Source organism: Raphanus sativus, chromosome 3 (assembly GCF_000801105.2).
Source record: "Raphanus sativus cultivar WK10039 chromosome 3, ASM80110v3, whole genome shotgun sequence".
Lineage (NCBI taxonomy): Eukaryota > Viridiplantae > Streptophyta > Magnoliopsida > Brassicales > Brassicaceae > Raphanus > Raphanus sativus.
Genome location: NC_079513.1, coordinates 17,125,632 through 17,144,286, shown reverse-complemented (window position 1 = coordinate 17,144,286; position 18,655 = coordinate 17,125,632). Strand labels below are relative to the sequence as shown.

The 18,655-nt window shown below is 35.5% G+C and overlaps 2 protein-coding genes, 1 non-coding gene and 1 pseudogene across 3 annotated transcripts; 1 reads left to right on the top strand and 3 right to left on the bottom strand.

The window, feature by feature from the left end:
• Positions 1 to 1,884: 1,884 nt before the first annotated feature.
• LOC108846823 (uncharacterized) lies at positions 1,885 to 3,439 on the bottom strand. Its single transcript, XM_018620026.2, has one exon. The coding sequence runs from the start codon at positions 2,969 to 2,971 to the stop codon at positions 1,997 to 1,999; it is 975 nt and encodes a 324-aa protein (XP_018475528.1). The 5' UTR covers positions 2,972 to 3,439; the 3' UTR covers positions 1,885 to 1,996.
• A 3,459-nt stretch (positions 3,440 to 6,898) lies between these two features.
• On the bottom strand, positions 6,899 to 6,981 carry TRNAL-UAA (transfer RNA leucine (anticodon UAA)). Its single transcript has one exon. It is a non-coding gene; the product is annotated as a tRNA-Leu (tRNA).
• Positions 6,982 to 7,427: 446 nt separating this feature from the next.
• Positions 7,428 to 10,166, bottom strand: LOC108844149 (bifunctional enolase 2/transcriptional activator). The gene is made up of 10 exons (XM_018617367.2): positions 10,013 to 10,166; positions 9,424 to 9,552; positions 9,295 to 9,342; positions 9,124 to 9,210; positions 8,960 to 9,040; positions 8,678 to 8,860; positions 8,376 to 8,591; positions 8,086 to 8,280; positions 7,957 to 8,007; positions 7,428 to 7,889 (listed from the first exon to the last, which is right to left on the bottom strand). Exons 1-10 carry the CDS (start codon positions 10,076 to 10,078, stop codon positions 7,611 to 7,613), a joined length of 1,335 nt encoding a protein of 444 aa, XP_018472869.1. The 5' UTR covers positions 10,079 to 10,166; the 3' UTR covers positions 7,428 to 7,610.
• Positions 10,167 to 15,898: 5,732 nt separating this feature from the next.
• LOC108846856 (uncharacterized) lies at positions 15,899 to 17,476 on the top strand (annotated as a pseudogene).
• The last annotated feature ends 1,179 nt before the right edge of the window (positions 17,477 to 18,655 follow it).

Below are 18,655 nucleotides of genomic sequence, written 5' to 3'. Positions count from 1 at the left end.
ATATGATGATATCACAACTTTTACCATACAACTGGTTTTTGTTCGGATACTCTTTCTAGAATTAGTGTATACATTGTATCTTAACAGATCAATAAAAACTTCTTGTTGAGAAAATATTAATTCCAATAAAAATGTATTTCTTATTGATTATTACAAGAGGTTCTAAGTATATATGTGTGTGTTGAAATGTGTATGCAAAGCATGACAGGTAAGCCTGTTTGTAGCCAGTCTTAACATGCCGGCTACTTGTACCAAACATATTGCAGTTTTGGGCTCCAAAGTTGCAAGCCCAACTATTTTCGTCAAACTCTTCTGGAGTTCCATAACAGTCTCTTTAATCACCCTACCTAATACAGTAATTGCCGATCAGTACTTACATTTTTTAATCTAGTTTAGTTGAGATGAAAAATTTCTAGAAAACAGTGAACATTTGCAAAGTTTGACTTTGAGACCTTTGAACAGAAATTAGATCTGATAACTATGTGAGACTAATGAGTAGTCAGTTCATTAAAAGAAAAACTGCGACTCTCCAAAGTGAATCATCAAATTATTTTTGAGTAGTATTTTTGAGAATGTTCAAATTCTTATGGACTCTTTCCTCAGTACTTTTTTTCTGTCTGCCTTTTTAGGCTATTAAATAAGGTTATATACATTTATTTTATCCATAATTCGTCTACCACGTACGGTTTAGAATATAAATTCAGTTTTGATGACGTGATAGTGAAGGCAAGCTTCCACGCTATCAAAACCGCCCTAGATTGTGACAATTCTATAAGTAGATAGGTCCTTCCTCCTTTTTTTTCTTTCAATAAAGAAAATAGAAGAACATAAATTACATAAATCCCGTGAAAGAAATGGAAGATTTATGACAGAACCTTCTGTCCTCGTGAAACTTCTTCCCCAAATAAACACAGACAACGTAAAAAAAGTGACCACGTAAATCTAATAGCTGTCTGGAGAGGATTTATCATTTTTAGGGTGGGATCTACATGCTATATTCAAAGTGAAACTTGTGACTTTGTGAGGGAGTGTTCCAAGCGCTCATAAACTTGTGGGGTTGTCACTTGGTTGATTTTTGTTTGTTACAGGAGGTAGGAGCTGGATTTCGACTTGGATCTTGATGTAAAAAGGTTCTTTATGCTTATCTTCGTCTTCGTACCGTTGGACATGCATGCGAGAAAGCAAATGGTCAAAATTAAAGGTGTACACGACGGACGAAAGGTAGGTGAATTATCTGATGTTTCACGTCAAACAGAAACCACATGACTAGTAAAAAACGGACAAATGATCGTTGGTTTTGATCCGGGTCTAAAGACACGTGATCCATGATTTACTGTTAAAAAATTGGAATCATGCTCTCATCGAAACTTGAAGAATAGAATTACCTCTCATGAGAGGTTCTCATCATGAGTTTTCACCAATAAACAAATCAAAATAAGAAAAATGATTAGATAGATTAGAACGGAGTTGGAGAACTATTGAAAACTCCAAATAACACTCAAGTCACCTTTTAATTGATTCAATTTTTATTTGAACATTAAAATTAAATCTTTAGTTAAGTTAGATTAAGATACTAGTACTTTTTTGTTTGAAAACTTTAGAAGGGTTTTCATGGAATGAGGTTGCTCTTAAGTAATGGTTGACCGGCATAATAGTTAAAGTAGGACCATAATCAATGGCTCAATTTACAATCATTTTAAGAATGATGGATCTACTACACATAGTTGTTCCAGAGATTTATAGAACTTGAAACAATTACAGATTAAGAGTCAGATGATCTAAACGTGCAAGTTTTTGATAATTTGAGACCATATGATCTCTTATATATGTACATAAAAATTGAAAGTCAATGCAGATGTTAAACAAGAACATCTACTTCAAATATCATGCAAACATTATATATTAAAATCAGACAACAAAGAGTTATGTTAATGTTAAACCATCCATCGAACAAAGGGTTAAAAAATCAATGCATCAGTAAATTTTTCTTTTTTTTTTACTTTTTAGAAACACAAATGACAAGAGAAAACGAATGTTTGGCTTCTCTCAACCCAATCTTCTTGTTCTCTTCTTCATCCTCCTCGAGCCACAACCTGCTGTCCAATCCACTCCTCCTCCTGAACATGAACACCGCACACGGTGGAGAAGACGAGGAGGAAGAAGAGGACGAAGACGACGCCGTTTTGGAGGAAGAAGTGGAAAAAGACGACGTCGTTTCTTTGAAAAACCAGTCGTGCAAGTCCCACATCATGTCGATGAGCATACCGTCGAAGAACATCGTTTGGTTCCCTCTGAAGTTCCATTTCAGCTTCTTCACCTGAAACACTTGCCTCTTATCCACCCAAACCGACATCGTTTCAGGACTTTTTAATTTCCATAAATACCCTTCCTCTCCCCCACCACCACCACCACCACCTCCGCCGCCGCCGCATTGTATCTGAATCTCGTGTTTACTCCCGGCGTCGGAGAATTTAGCTTTCGTCGAGAGCCAGCAACTCCCGGAGTATCTCTCCGTTCTCGAGACCCTCCACGACGACGACTTATCTCGCCGGAGACTCTCCTGGTCAACGTCGCCGACTCGGAGGACGACCTCGGAATTCACCGCAACGACGACGGAGAACCCTCTGCTCGGTTCAGGTCCGCCGTTATCGTACTCAGCCTCCGTTAGATCCCAGAGGATCTCAGCGATGAGTGAACCGGAGGAAGAAGAAGTCAACTTCCTCGACCCTTTCGGTTTCTTTAGCGAGACGGAGTAAGACTTCGCCGGCGTTGAGATCACGACGGCGAGATTATCCGACCAGGTGAGCGAAACAGAGACGGAGGAGGAGGAGGATGTGTAAGTGGTGGATACCGTGTCGGGGATCGAAGGAGGTAATGTCGGAGAGATGTAGGTGTGGTTAGAAGGGCCGGAACAGTACGTGTCGGATACTTTGATGGCGTGTTCGCTGTAACAAGCCGCGAGACCTCTCATGATGATGAGAAAAGAGAGGAAGAAAAAAATGAAAGCTGTTTTTCTGAGAAAGGTAGAAACTTTAAAGGGAAGGTTTTTGAAAATGGATGTGCTATACGTGTGATTAAAGAGAGATAAGAAATAACTTGAGGAGGGAGACAAAGTTTTGAAAAGAAGATAAAGTTTTGGGTGGAGTTTACAGATTCTGTCTGAAGAGATTAGAGACGACGTGGAAGAACATAGAGTTGACAGAGTGAAAATGAACTTTTTTAAAAGAGAGATTAAAAGATGGTAAAAATAAAAAATAAAAAAACCTGAGGAAGTTTTAAAGATTTGGTACGGAAGTTGCAGAGAAGATATGCAGGAAGGGAGAAAGAGATGAGTTATTCTTGTTGTCTTGGATGTGTGCTCATTCGGGCATGTGAAGATGTCAATGTCTCTCTTCTGACTTTTTTTGAGTTTCGTTAAGTTCGGTCTGTAAAATATTTATTTTTAAACTCCAGTTGAAATAAAATTTAAAGAAATCGAATCATTAAATGTAAGTTGGATATTGGTGAACAAGCCAACAGCAAGAGATCAATCAATAGATATAAAAAATAAATAATTTTGTAACCATGTTCCTTGCATTATCAGCATGTAATAATTTATTAAATTTAGATATTTTCTGTGATTTTATCGATCGTGTATAATCCAACAACAGAAACTGATTTGAATGGTATATATCGTTGTTGAGATGTTTTCTTCATAAATTTATATTTCAAAGTCCTTTAGTATTTATACACATACTTTGATAGTTTTAAGTTCGAACCTAAAAACTAACTAATCACGGCTCCAAGTCTCCAACCATAATGATATACTACTTAAAAAGCTTTGTCTATTTCAGTTCATTGTATTTATAAATCCATATTGTAAAGAAAAACAAATTCTCTTGAGTCGTATTAGAAACGTCTTTATGAAAACTCAAGGAACGGACCATTGATAGCTCTTTCAGTCTACATTTATATAATCTATCTTATTAAAACAGAAACATTCTATTGGACCTAACATTTATTTTGTAAGTTTTTAAATTAAATACACTTTTATACTTTATAGTTAAACTTACATTAAATCATTAATGTTTATTTCTTTATACTACTATCTATGTTTCCAAACAATATATTTATTTCTTTATACTACTATCAATATTTCCAAACAATATATTTTTATACTACTATCAATGTTTCCAAACAATACAATAATTAATCTTAGTTATGTTATATCTATCATTTTCTTTTTAAAATTTTGTAGAAACGTCATAATTTCATAAATTGTAAAATAATGAACTTTAAAATTTGGAGTATAAGATTACAAATTATGAAATTATTACAATTTAAATCAAATTAGATTACATATCGTTCATCCAACAGTTCAATCGGTTAATCTCGGGTTTTAGTAATTTTTTTTAATATTAATATTTTTAAAAACCTAAATTGAATTGTCAGATCTCCGAATTAACCGGTATAATCACAATCGGATTGAATTTAAAAACGCTGATTTAAATGCAAAAATATTTTAAATGCACACTTTTAAAAATTACCAAAATATTTGTTAAGTTATTAGTGAAATATTTTATCGTAAAATATTCTGCGCTTTCAAAGCGCGGATCAAGATCTAGTTATTATTAATCCAGAAACAAGTTAATTTATAGTTGCCGCCAAAATGATAAGTTAAGTAATAGCTTGTTGCAAGAAAAAAAACAAATTGAATAATAGTTTGACCTGGAATTATACAGGTTAGTTGTTGTAATAAGACGTGTGCGTTTGGTCTTGTATATTCGTAAATCTAAGAAACATATACCAAGTGACGTCTTCTTAAGTATGACGATTATGCAATCGTACAAAAAAAGAACACACGGGAGGGAAGGGACTTCATCACTGGACCTATCTGATTAAGCAATGACTAGTTAAATTTATGAATAATCAAAACCCTTGAGCTTATCCTCAACGAAATTGAAAAGGAAGCCTATCTTAAATGTTGACCAGCTCTTATTCACGTGAACATTGGGGGTGGGTTTCCCAAAAGGAAGGAACAGCGAAGAGAAAGGAGCTTCCTTCTCTGCTTTTCTAGCTCACCCCACCTACATACACAGCCCTATAAGACTATAACAATAGTACAACACTACACACTCAATTTAACTCTCACACCTTTTGCATTTCTCTCTTTCTCGAATTAAATGTTTTTTTTATTTAATTTGCTCTTTCCCCACTATGCAAGCAAGCAAATGGTTGTCATGAAGGCAACTTCTAACTACAACTACACTGAAAATGAAATATGATAATGCAATCTTTCAACATAAATAGTCATTGCCAAGGTAACATATTTGGCATCATTGGACAAATCTCTGTTCAGAAGAAATTTGATTGCCCGCATATTCTTTAGTGCACACATGAATGAAAGGCATGTAATGTAGAATGTGCATTACTAGGAAGTCCTCTTTGCTCTTTTGTATTTTCGTATAGAATGGGAAAAAGCATACATGAAAAACTTTTTAAAAAATACTGCACTTCTTTTTTTTTCGTTTCTAACTTAAAGCTTGACACTTTCTCTACAAAACTAGCATCACGAGGACTCACAAACCTGTGTACCCCTGATCATGCTAACGCTTCCTCCAGGATTTCATATGAGGCTACTCAACAATTTCCTAAAAGGATGCAAACCAAATGAGAAAGGACAATGTAAAGGTGGATTTATGCTGAACTAGGATCAGAGAGTCCTAGAAATTGACTATAGAACTATGTTACCTGTTTGATTGCCCTCCCAAGTTCCAAGCTCGGCAAAGAACTCTTGGTCAAACAACCTGTATGGACGATCGGTCCATTGGTCTCACTGTTGGCTGGAACAATGGTAAGGTAAGAAGCTCCCTTGAACATCCATTGAGCCACTTCTTGCCTGAAATAGTCCTCAAACATCTCTCCACATAATATACATGCGCACTGGTTCTCATCAGCATCTACCAATAAAAAACAGCACTCTCGGGTTCACTCAGAACTTCCTCATATTCAGGTTTCTGGTCTCTAGGTTTCGCTGCTATCCAATCGTCAGCCTTTCGAAACCAAGCCTTACATTTACTGTTTGTGCCACTTTAACTCAAGCTTCTTATCGTGCAGCTCTATGTGCCTGTCAAGTTCATCCTTTCGTTTAAGGCGAAACACCACAAGAAGTGCAGAGATGTGGAAGATCGTCAAAGAGACTACTAATCACCGCAGGGTGAAGCTCACGGATTTTATCTGCCCTAATCTTCAATCCTATCAGGTTTTCAGGTTCTGGTTTTGCTGTTTTGACTGGTGCTTGCTCCCGGGCAGTGGAAGGACCCTTGTTCACAGTAACCAGTGGCTGAGCCTCTGATGAAACCACAGATACCGACAAAGAGCTATGGTAGAACGATCAGAACTATGTTCCTGTGATATGGAAGGAGCCGCACATTGAACAAGAGGTGGCAGCTCAGTCTTTGAAGCAGATATCAAACCCTTTGAAAATAAGGAGCTCAAGAGAATCTACTCCTAGTTACTGGTCTACAAGGTATCTACATAAAATTACATTATATTACTTGTAAATCATCGTTGTAACATATAGTTATCGACAAAATAAATTACAACATATTACCTTGGACCTAACGAAATATCCAACCTTCAATTGAAGAATTGTTGGCAGACTGTGGTCATGGACATGCTATCCTTTTAACTGGTACTGATGTGGATGCTGAAAGACGTAGGTTATATGAGTAGGCGATCAAAAAGCACATATACTTAGTGTTCTGTTCTTAGCTAGCAATATTTTGAGCTTAGGAATGGGATAATGCCAATTTCAGTGCCAAGTGCAACTAGAACCATAGACATGTCTTGTAGAACATAAAGTTGAATTTCATATTCAACTTCATCTATGTTGAATATGAAATTGAATCAAAATAAATGCAGGCTGTGGGGTTCGAACCCACGCGCACTTATGTGCAGAAGAACTTAAGTCTTCCCCCTTAACCACTCGGGCAAACCTGCTTTTGATGATATGGAGCAATATCTCAGTTAAAATATCTTAAGCTATTCCCACAGCCAAAGTTTGATTAGTTTGACAATCAAACCATTCATCAGTTGCTTAGTTAAAAAAACCTTTTTAACGCTTAAGTTAACCGATAAAACAGAGAAGACAAACGATTCTGATAACAATTTAAGATCTTCGTTTCAAGTTGGTACGAATGTAAAGTGTGGTCTTGACAGTTTTTATCATCAAGAATTTTTTTTGTTGATTCAAAAAAACTTGAACTCTAGTTTATAGAAAAGAAAATACCTAACGCAAACACTCTTTTTTCTTCTTCTTGCAGTATGCGTTAAACTAAGTAACTACCTATATAAAGTTTATAACTTAAACCATTTTTACTACGGGCGCTTGAAACAAATTGCAGCACATGTAACCAGTTTGAAGACATACCATGTGAATCGATGAATTGAGTAAAAGCCGAAATTAGATTATAAAAGAAGAGCTGCTGTGTCCATAAAGACAAAGCTATCTCAGGTTTCTCTTACAAAAAATAAGGGTTCAAATCATAAACGCAAAAAGAAAACAAAGGCGTAGTAGTGTCTTATTAAAGAAAGACCAAACACAACTCTGATAGTAGGCAGAACTTCATCTAGTAGGGCTCCACAGGCTTGCGGAAGTTGGCTCCAGCGTAAACTGCCTCTGATCCCAACTCCTCCTCAATACGCAAAAGCTGGTTGTATTTGGCAAGACGCTCGGATCTGCAAGGAGCTCCGGTTTTGATTTGTCCAGTAGACAAGCCAACAGATAAGTCAGCAATGAACGTGTCCTCGGTTTCACCACTTCGGTGACTGGCCATCACTCCCCATCCTGCTCTCTTCGACATCTTGACTGCCTCAATACTCTCCGTTACTGAACCTATTTGGTTAACCTGTTCACCAAAAGATCTCGTCAGTAACTATTGAAAGATTATAGATTGATCTGGGTTTGGAGAATACCTTCAAGAGAAGAGCATTGCAAGACTTCTCTGCGATTGCCTTGGCAACTCTCTGGAAGAAGAACGAGATAAACAAAGATAAGCAATACAGATAGAGATAGTGGTAAGAACATCTGGCTAAGTTACAAACCTTGGGGTTGGTGACCAACAAATCATCACCGACAATCTGAACATTGTCTCCACACTCGGCGGTCATCTTAGCATAGTGCTCCCAGTCATCTTGGTCAAATGGGTCCTCAATGGAAACAATTGGGTACTCAGCAACAAAAGACTTGTACAGGTCCTTGAGAGCATCTCCAGAAATCTTCTGAGAACCATTGTTGTTCTGCAGAGAAGAAAAACAAAGCATGAGCATAGTTCTTGCATTTTATCAATTTAGAAAGAAGAATCAATTAATTAAGGGAAAAAAAGAAGTTCCACCTCTTCTTTGAAGTTCAAATCGTAGGTCTTGTCAGATGAGTAGAACTCAGAAGCGGCAACATCCATTCCAATGACAACCTTGCCAGTGTAGCCTGCCTTCTCGATGGCAGTCTTCAGTAGTTCAAGACCTTCCTTGTTTTCCTGAATGTTTGGTGCAAAGCCACCTTCATCTCCGACGTTTGTGGCATCCTGTCCATACTTCTTCTTGATCACAGACTGGAAAACATAAGGAAAAACATGTTAGTCCACGGTAATTAAATCAAGTTACAGCACCTGTAATCAGAAAATGATTGGAAGTTTACCTTCAAGTTGTGGTAAACTTCAACACCCATTTTCATGGCTTCTTTGAAAGAAGCAGCGCCAACAGGGAGGATCATAAACTCCTGCATAGCGAGCTTGTTTCCGGCATGCGATCCACCATTGATAACGTTGAACGCAGGAACTGGTAGCACAATCTTAGGGTTACCGGCAAGATTAGCAATGTGCTGCAACCAAATACCACACAAGCAGAAGAACTTAGAACATCTAGTACCAGAGAGAACCAAGTAGCACGAGTCTTATAATTAGTCGCAAGACCATCATACCTTGTAGAGAGGAATGCCACTGACAACAGCCCCAGCTTTGCAGACAGCTAGAGACACAGCAAGAATAGCATTAGCTCCGAGCTGTACACATAAAAAAAAGATGGTCAGAGTTGTCTTTCATTCTCAAAATGAAAACACAAAACATGAATTTCCCTTTGAATCACCTTTTGCTTGCACCATCCCCACTCGTTCTGGGTACCATCAAGCTCGTGGACCATGAAGTTGTCAATAGCAGTCTGCTGAGTTGGGTCCTGCAAGAAACATGAATGTCAGAAAAACAACAGCTTATACAATCTAAAACACTATTAACCAAATAAAAAAGAAAAGAAACTCACCTTTCCAATCAAAGCTGGGCCGATGATGGAGTTCACATTGCCAACAGCCTATAGACATCAGCAAAGAACAAATCAGACAAAAAAAAGAACACTTCTTCAACTCAAACCAAAACACAACAAAGGTCTCACCTTAGAGACACCCTTTCCAAGGTAGTCAGATCCACCATCCCTAAGCTCAAGAGCCTCGTAGATACCAGTGGAAGCTCCACTCGGAACAGCAGCTGTAACCTTAACACCAGTTGATGTGTGGACATCGACCTACACCCATTATCAGACCAAACCCAGTAACCATTAGCTTCTTCTCTATGAATTAAAATATATCATAGGATACATCTCTCATTAATGAATAAGTGCACATTGTACATTACATATAAACATGTATAACAAACTATACAACATCAATTGGGTTAAACCAGTAAAAGAAAACCGAATTTAACAATAAGATAACTTTATTTAACCACAAGAGAGCAGAATTCAACCAGAAGACAGCAGAATTGAACTATAAGATAACCTAATTTAACCGTAAGATAAACCAACTCCAATATACTACTATACAGATCGTGTAAAATCCATATGAGAGACAAAAACAGACCCATCGCAAGAATCATACACACATGATCGATCACTCATCATCTTCTCAAATCTATAGCTCTATTAGCGATCAAAAACACCAATCTCATTCACCCACAAGCTCTCGATAAGCTAAGAAGAAACGAACCTCAACGGTGGGATTGCCACGGCTGTCGAAGATCTGCCTAGCTTTAACGGCGGTGATAGTGGCCATGGTTGAGTAGAGATGATAGGCGATGAGTTCGAGGGTTTTTTTTGAGTGAACGATGATGATGAGGTTGGTGGTTCCGTTTGGTATATAAAGAGGAAGAGGGGTGAGGGAGAGCCGTTGGATTGTTTTGATGAGAACCGTTGGATGATGAGGTGTTAAAAGAAATGGAAAGAAGACAAAACGATGTGTTGCGCGGCTTTTGCAGGCGAGGAAAGGTTCTATTTGCCGTTGCTCATTGTCCAAGTAATTGTAGTACGACAAGAGTCTTGAACAAGTAATTAAATATATATGGGTGGATATTATTCCATGTTTCATATATTTGCGAAAATGGAATATGTCAGAACATGTCAACATTTACATAACATATATAGAATGAAAAAGGAGAAATAAGGGGCTCCAAAGTTTGATGGGCGTTGTGTTACATCACTGTCCTACCTTTTTCCATAACATGTACGTATAGAATGAAAAAGGAGAAACAATGAAAAAGGAGGAATAAGGGGCTCCAAAGTTGATGGGCGTTGTGTTACAAACTTACAACAATGTCCTGCCTTTTTGTATAGATTTGGGCCTGTTTCTTGGTCTAGTTTGATACATAACAAAATTAGTATAGATTAACAAAATATCTTGTTTAATTATATGATTTTCTTCCGGCTAAACAGTTTATTAACTTTATATTGATCTTACAAAGACAATACACATATTTTTTTTGCTTAATACAGTATAACCTATATAAATTAATAATCTATAAATTAATATCTCTATAAATTAATATAATTTTATAGTCCCAAATTGATTTTTGGTTAAATTAGTATCTCGATAAATTAATAATCTCTATAAATTAATAAAAATATAGTTTTGGTGTAGTCTCAACATTATTAATTTATAGAGGTTTCACTGTAATATGATTTCTTACGGCTAATTTATTAATTATATATCAATCTCACAAAATTAGTATACATAATATTTGAAAAAAAGTTACTACATAAGAATATATATATAATGAACAAAATATTTAAATAGAAATAACTACGATATTTTTACTAGACTAATGAGTTATTAAAAAGCTGCTCGTTTCACCATCTATCATTTTCATCCTCCTGATTCATTTATATGATTTATCTAGATTTTATGCAATTTTTTGCTTGTCCATCCAGAAAGTTCATTGAGATGAATCATCTAAATATGCTTACGTTAATTTTTTTATCTTCACTAGATTAAATCCCGCACTATGCTCCGGGCAGAAATTTATTAAAATCATTATTATATTTATCATCATTTGGACGGTTGACAAATGATGATTTTAACCCTTGTATTACAACATATCAATGCAATCCATATCCTTCCTGAATAGTAACCCTCGAAAACGTAAGTTTAATTGAAATTATAACTATAGAAGCTTGAATTCCTTAACCCTTTGTCCCTATCAAAGTAACGAAACTTAATGCATGACGCGCCTTTGTACATCCTAGAAGAATATAAATTATAATACTTAGCTATTATATGTTCGCAGTTTTCTCTTTTAGTATTGAACACAAAATTTTGCCATCCAATTGTATCAGCCCAAGCAATTATGATTTATGTGCACCGTTGGTGTGGTGATATCATTGTTTGCGAATCTCTATTTTATCGTTAAGCAGATTGAACAATTCAGTCTCATCACCTTCTGGATTCCACCTTTTGTGATTCCAAGCAAGATAACCAAACCACAATTGAACCGATAAAAAGAGAGTAAACTTGTAAGATTCCTCAGAAAGATAAATTTATTAAATTCAAGGTTCAAGAATAAAGATGAGAAGCAAAACCATTGAAACCAATATCACAAAAAAAAGTTAAGTTACAAAAAAAAATATCAAAAACAAAGTTTCTTTTTATTGTAAATACACATGGCTTAGAGCACCTCCATCGTGCAAGTCCTTAAAATGAGTATATTAGCTTTATAATAGTATTACTTTAATATGTATTTACTGAATTATAATTATGTTTTTTCCTTTTAAAATCTAAACCACTAAAAAACTGACAACTAGCCAATATGTTTAACAACTCGATTCTTGCGGTACTAATTTAACAACCCGTTCCTTTGTTTCTCTCTCCTTTTATATTTGTTTAATATTTTTTCTGACACAAACTCAAAGAGAACCCCAGCGATGGAGGTGGTCTAAGCTTCCCACTTGGTCTCGCATAAGCAATTGATTAGATTGAGCCTACTTTTCACCATATTACCATAAAAAAAAACAAAACAGCAATCATATTCAAAGAATTTATCTTATTACATCCATTGGTTCGAAAGCACCTACTTTTCAATCTTTTTAAACAGACAACATTACCATAAAAAAACAAAGCAGCAATCATATTCAAAACATGGTTAGAAAGAATTTATCTTATTATATCCATTGGTTCGAAAGCACCTAAAGGCTAAAGCTTTGCCATATAAATCACAAATTAATGCGAATAGAGGAACAATGATAGTCAATTTCTTGAGTTTAACTAATGTGAAAGATAGGAAGAATCGCTTTACGACGTTCAGAAAAGGCAAGATATTACGTGGATGATTTTGCCAACGATTAATATCAATTGAACTGAGGTGTATTATTAAAATGTTGTGATTGGAAGTTAAAGTTTTTTTCATTTATTGACATGGCAGTCTCAAAATAATTAAAAAATTTGATGTGTCATCTTCTAGAGATACACTCGTGTTATTATTGTGTTGATTTCTGTCTATATGAGTTTAATAAACAAATTACTAAAATATCATTATCTTGATTTAATCATATGTTTGATATTAATTTTAACTGTATTAACTTTTATTATTTTGTCTAATATATTTACATTGAAATTATTTTAAAATCAGCATTTTGACATTCATAAATTATTATTTCATATAAATTTATAAATTATTATTTAGTTTTTTGTTAAAAATTTACTACATTAATAACTTCTAATAAACAAAAAGTTTGATAAACACGTACTTAAAAAACTTCAAAGTTTCAAACAAATTAGAGTATTAATAACAAACTGATTATAATATTCAAATAAATATATCTAAAATTATTTTTGCATTTTTTAATGGAAAACACGATTTTGGTTTTTGACGGAAATTGCGATTTCTGGTTTTGGGCGGAAACGCGATTTTCGGTTATGGGCAGAAAAATACGATTTCCGGTTTCGGTTGAAACCATAATTTTTTATTATAACGGGAAAACGCGATTTTATGGGATTTTCCAGTTTTGCATAAAATATTTTTTTTTGCTTTTAGCAGAGAACACAATTTTTATTTCGGCGGAAATAAATAATATTTTGGTTTTGGCGGAAAAACATGATTTCTGTTTTTTCGGGAAAATAAGTTTTTTTTTTTTGGTTTTTGCGGAAAACGAGTTGTTTAGGTTTTGGCGGAAAAACGGGATGTTTTGATTTTGGCAGAGAAAATGCGATTTTTATTTTTTGGTGAGAAAATAAAAATTTTGGTTTTTGCGAGAAAATGATTTTTTTTTCCGTTTTTTGCAGGAAGGAAATTTTATTATTTTGGCGGGAAACAAGATTTTTAGTTTTGGTGGAAAAACATGATTTTCTTATTTTGACTGTAAAATGGATTTTTCAATTTTGGTGGAAACCCCATTTTTTCGGTGGGAAAGCGAATTTTTTTAGTTTTGATAGGAAAATGTGATTTTTGGTTACGACATAAAAACGAGATTTTTTATGTTTGACGAGAAAATGAAATTTTTGATTAAGACATAAAAACAAGATTTTTTAGATTTGACGGAAAAATGAGACTTTTTGGTTTTTGCGGAAACCATATGAAGAAAAAAAACAATATGATGAATAAAAAAACACACCAGTCTTCTCTCCAGACCGAAGCAAAATTTATTTCAAAAAGTTATGAAGTTTTTTTTATCTACTAGGCAACACTTGTGTTTTTATTTGCTCTTCTTTTTAGCAAGTTATTTCAACATCTTCGTTAATTGTCTCATGCTTAAGTCTTTGAAGTTATCTTCATTTTTCTTATTCCCAGACTCTGCTTTTCTCTTCTCATTGTTGTTAAGGACAATTTCCTCAACATTATTATCCTTGTTCGTGTTCTTGTTATCTACAGCAAGAGCCATCTTTAGAGCTGATCTGCTTATTATATCTGTAATTGATTCTGCTTATTCTAAAGGTTCAATTTTATAGGGCAGTGTACGAGAAATCAAATCATAAATAAATGATAGAATTTTGAGCACCCTGAAAATGTCATAATATATAATATTAAAATATATAAAGGTATTTGGAAATGGTTAAAATAGATGAATAGGAGGAAATCTATGACTGTTCCAAATAGAACTGTACCACAATAAAAGAAGAAATATATATATATATATACCTGCATTCTTTTTTAATAATAATAAAAATTAATAAATAAAAAATATATCTTTTCTTATCTACTTCAATTCAAAAGTTGAGAATTTTCTAATCCAAATATTTTTTATGTCGAATTTCTCCATTACTCTGAATATTATATTTTTCTAGAAATCAAGAGAATAAAAAAATTCTAGGCCTGTAGACATATAAAAAAAAAATTCTGTAGAATGAATAGATTTGTAGCAATAGAGACTTAAAATGAGTGTTTGTCTACTTACCAGGAAGATTTGAAGATGAAATTAAAATCTTCTTCTTATCTGATACTACAAGAGCTTCCTCTGATTCAGAATCAATAAATTCCTCAGTTTACTCCGGTTCGAAATCAGACCATTCACTGCTGTACGATTTGATTTCTTTCTCAACAAGAGGTAAAGAAGAAAAGGAAGCTTACTCATTTATTCATCAACGTCGTTTAAGTTTAGATTTAGGGCTGGGCGTTCGGGTACCCATTCGGGTTTCGGTTCAGTCCATTCGGGTTTCGGGTTTTCGGGGTCAAAGATTTCAGCCCCATTCGGATATTTCTAAATTTTGGTTCGGGTTCGGTTCGGATCTTTGCGGGTTCAGTCCGGGTTCGGATAACCCATTTAAAATGTTTTTAGATTTTCAAAATTCATTATATACTTTAAATTTTCAAAATCTATAAGAAAGATAATATATTACATATAAATTTTCATAACATATATATCAAAATACCTTAATTTAACATATAAATTGGTTTTCTTTGAATATTTGGATAAAGAATCAATAGATATTTAACTATTTTGGTGTTTTCAGTATACTTTAGCTATTTTAAACATTTACTTTTGACTATTTACATATATTTTCCGAGTATTTTAGAAAACTTAAAGGTATCTTATATATTTTTAATATTTTTAATATACATTATATATAAAAATAATGTATATATTTAAGTATATAAATTTATTTCGGATACATTCGGGTATCCAAAATATTTCGGTTCGGATCGGGTTCGGTTTCGGTTCTTTAAATACCGAAATTTTAAACCCGTTCGGATATTTAATCAATTTCGGTTCAGATTCGGTGCTACTTTTTTGGATCGGGTTCGGTTTGGTTTTTCGGGTTCGGATTTTTTGCCCAGCCCTATTTAGATTGATAGGGTTCTCTTTTAACATCTTCAATATAAGCTTTGAGAATGAGATGGAAATATATGTATCGACGCAGGTTTGCTGGTGCATGTTAACAGTTGACCCATGGAATGGAATTCTCTGACTGGTAGTTCTAAGTTCATTTACTACAAAGTGATGAACTTAAAATAAGATTGTCCGTATCCAAAAAAGCCACATGAATAAAAACGCCAAATAAATGAGCTTTGACCTCGTGGAGCTAAATCGCTTTGTACCTTAAATGACTTAAACCCTCTTTTTATCAATACACACCATATAACGCTTGACGTTCTCATTCACAATAACAATGGCGAAAGAAATGAAGAAGAAGAGCATCATTGCATCAGACGACGAAGTTGATAAGCACTTATGTATTACAGATTCAGAGCAGACAGAATTGAGTTCGATCCTGGATACACTTAGCTTAGGACCCACGAAAGAGAATAAAAAGCTCTTGATCTTTAGCCCGAGTGGTATACTTCTTCACCGAGGGCATAGAAAAAATAGGAATATGATGCCTAAGAACTGTTGTCCAGATGCATCTCATGGGTCAAATCTTGGTAAGATTTCAATAACATTTCATGATGTTTTTATTTTCATTTTCTGTTATATATGAGGTTAATATTGATTTGTCTGTTGTTTATTAGTGTATAAGAGACCGTTTACTCAAGAGTTCATAAAATTTTGCCTTGAGAGATTAGAAGTTGGGATTTGGTCATCTGCTTGGGAGTTAGTCTCTCTTCATCTTTCATCTTTATAAATACATCGTATTAGTTAAATTCTGTAAGCTTATATTGCGTTTATTTGTCTTTCATGGTTTTGACTAATAGGAGCAATGTTGATATAATTCTTGACATCGCTCTTGAAGATTTGAAAGATAAGCTTCTGTTTGTGTGGGTAAGACTTAGACATATATATATATATTTAAACTCTCTTATAGACATTGTTATAGGGTCAACAACAGTGCACCGACACTGGATTGAATACACTAAAACACAAAGGTATGCCTCTATTCTTCAAGGATCTCTCTAAAGTATTTCAGAGGTTCAAAGAGTTCTCTGTTTTGAACACTGTCTTCATTGATGATGAACCTGACAAAGCTCTACTTAATCCGGTAAAATACTTAAATCTCTATAACAATGTTGTTTATTTGTTGCTTCTAACTTTAATGCCGTGCAATGCATAAAGGACAATGCAGGAGTGTTTCCGGTGACTTACGATCCTCTTGACAAAAATGATGATTTTCTTGGTAAGTTTTAACATTTGATGTTTATCTCTTTCTTTTGCTATGTATTTTTGGTTGTGATTGTTTGGTTTGGTTCGGTTAGATCCTGAAGGAGAGTTCTGTTCTTTTTTTTTTCTTGATAATCCGGGGGTTCCTCACTTACGTGAGTCATTCCCCCGGATCCGGTCATGCAGCGGTCCACTTCACCTGGGAGAGAATTATCTGGGCTGGGGACAAGGCCCAACACCCAGTACCGCGTTTAGTGACATGGATGGGCAGTTCGCCTCCGACTGGCGTCGAACCCGGAAGCATGACAATTGACCCCCAATGCTCTAACCAATAAAGCTACCTCATCTCGTCGTCAAGGAGAGTTATGTTCTTACTTGAACGATCTGGCAAATTCATCTGATGTTCAAGCTTACATAAGAGAGCGATTCTTTTGGACAGCCTAAGATTGATTTATCTCATCCTGACTGGTCTTTCTACTGCAAAGCCCTGGAGATTGTCTCTAATCTTGCATGATGATCTATTTGTTGAAAAGCACATGGGATACAGTTTTACTATTTGAAATGCGTTAAGGTTTTTATGTGTTCAATACTCCTTTTCACCAATTAAATATCCAAAAAAATATCCAAATATATATCGAGTTGGTGAAAAGAGAGTGTCGTGGATTCGTAGTCTCTTTGGTTAGAATAAGGGTTTCACGTTTTTAGCATGGTTTGAAGTGAAATTCATTGTCTTATCTTTTAATAATTGCCAATATTAACAACCAATACCTCTAACATGTCTAAAACCCTTGGTATCAAAAGAATAAATGAAGTCTAGAACACTCATTAAGCGAAGAAGCAGGTAACCCAGCATGGTCGGACAGGTTCCCCACTGGGAGATGCCAGTAACTTGGCTTTGACAGCTCAGATCATCGTCCGGTGTTAACAGTTTTTTACTCCGGAAAACGTAAGAGCAACAGACTGTTTCAGTACGACCGCAGACTACAAGATAACGAGATGGTCAAAGGGCTGATTGCAGAGGTCTGGAATGCTCTTTCAGAAGCCTCAGTTGATTCAAGACTTGCTCTGTGTAGATGAGCCATCTCCACCTGGACGCGAAAGCATTACTTCAACAGCAAAGAGGAGATCCACAAACTAAAGCAAAAACTGGATGTGGTGATGTCTGATCCCCATGGCGATGAGAACCTGTTAAAATCTCTAAATCTTGGGTTGATGCTAGCATACAAAGCGGAGGAAGAATTCTGGAGACAAAGGAGTAGAATCATGTGGATATCCTTAGGAGACAAGAATTCAGGCTACTTTCACGCCATCACCAAAGGACGCAGGGCCCGGAACAGAATGACAGTAATAGAGGATGCAGAGGACAGAGCGTACTATGAAGAAGAACAGATTGCAGGCCAGATTGCGGGGTACTTCTCGGACATCTATTCTTCGGAGAGTACTCCGACCACATTGGCAACCACGATAGAGGTGGTGGATCAGGCTATCAGGCCCTCTATCTCGACGACGACAAATGAATTCATCTCTTCAGTCCCTACAGCGGCAGAGATAAAGAACACCTTGTTCATCATCCACCCGGACAAAGCGCCTGGTCCCGATGGATTCTCCGCAAGTTTTTTCCACTCCAATTGGGACACCATTGGACCGGCTTTGATCTCAGAAATAAAAACTGTCTTCGAGACAGGGGAACTTCCGGTGGCGTCCAACGTTACTTATGTGCGACTCATCCCCAAAATCACAGGAGCTAAGCTAGTGTCTGATTACCGACCGATCGCGCTGTGCAACGTTACTACAAGGTGATCACAAAGATAATCTCCCTCCGCCTGAAGCC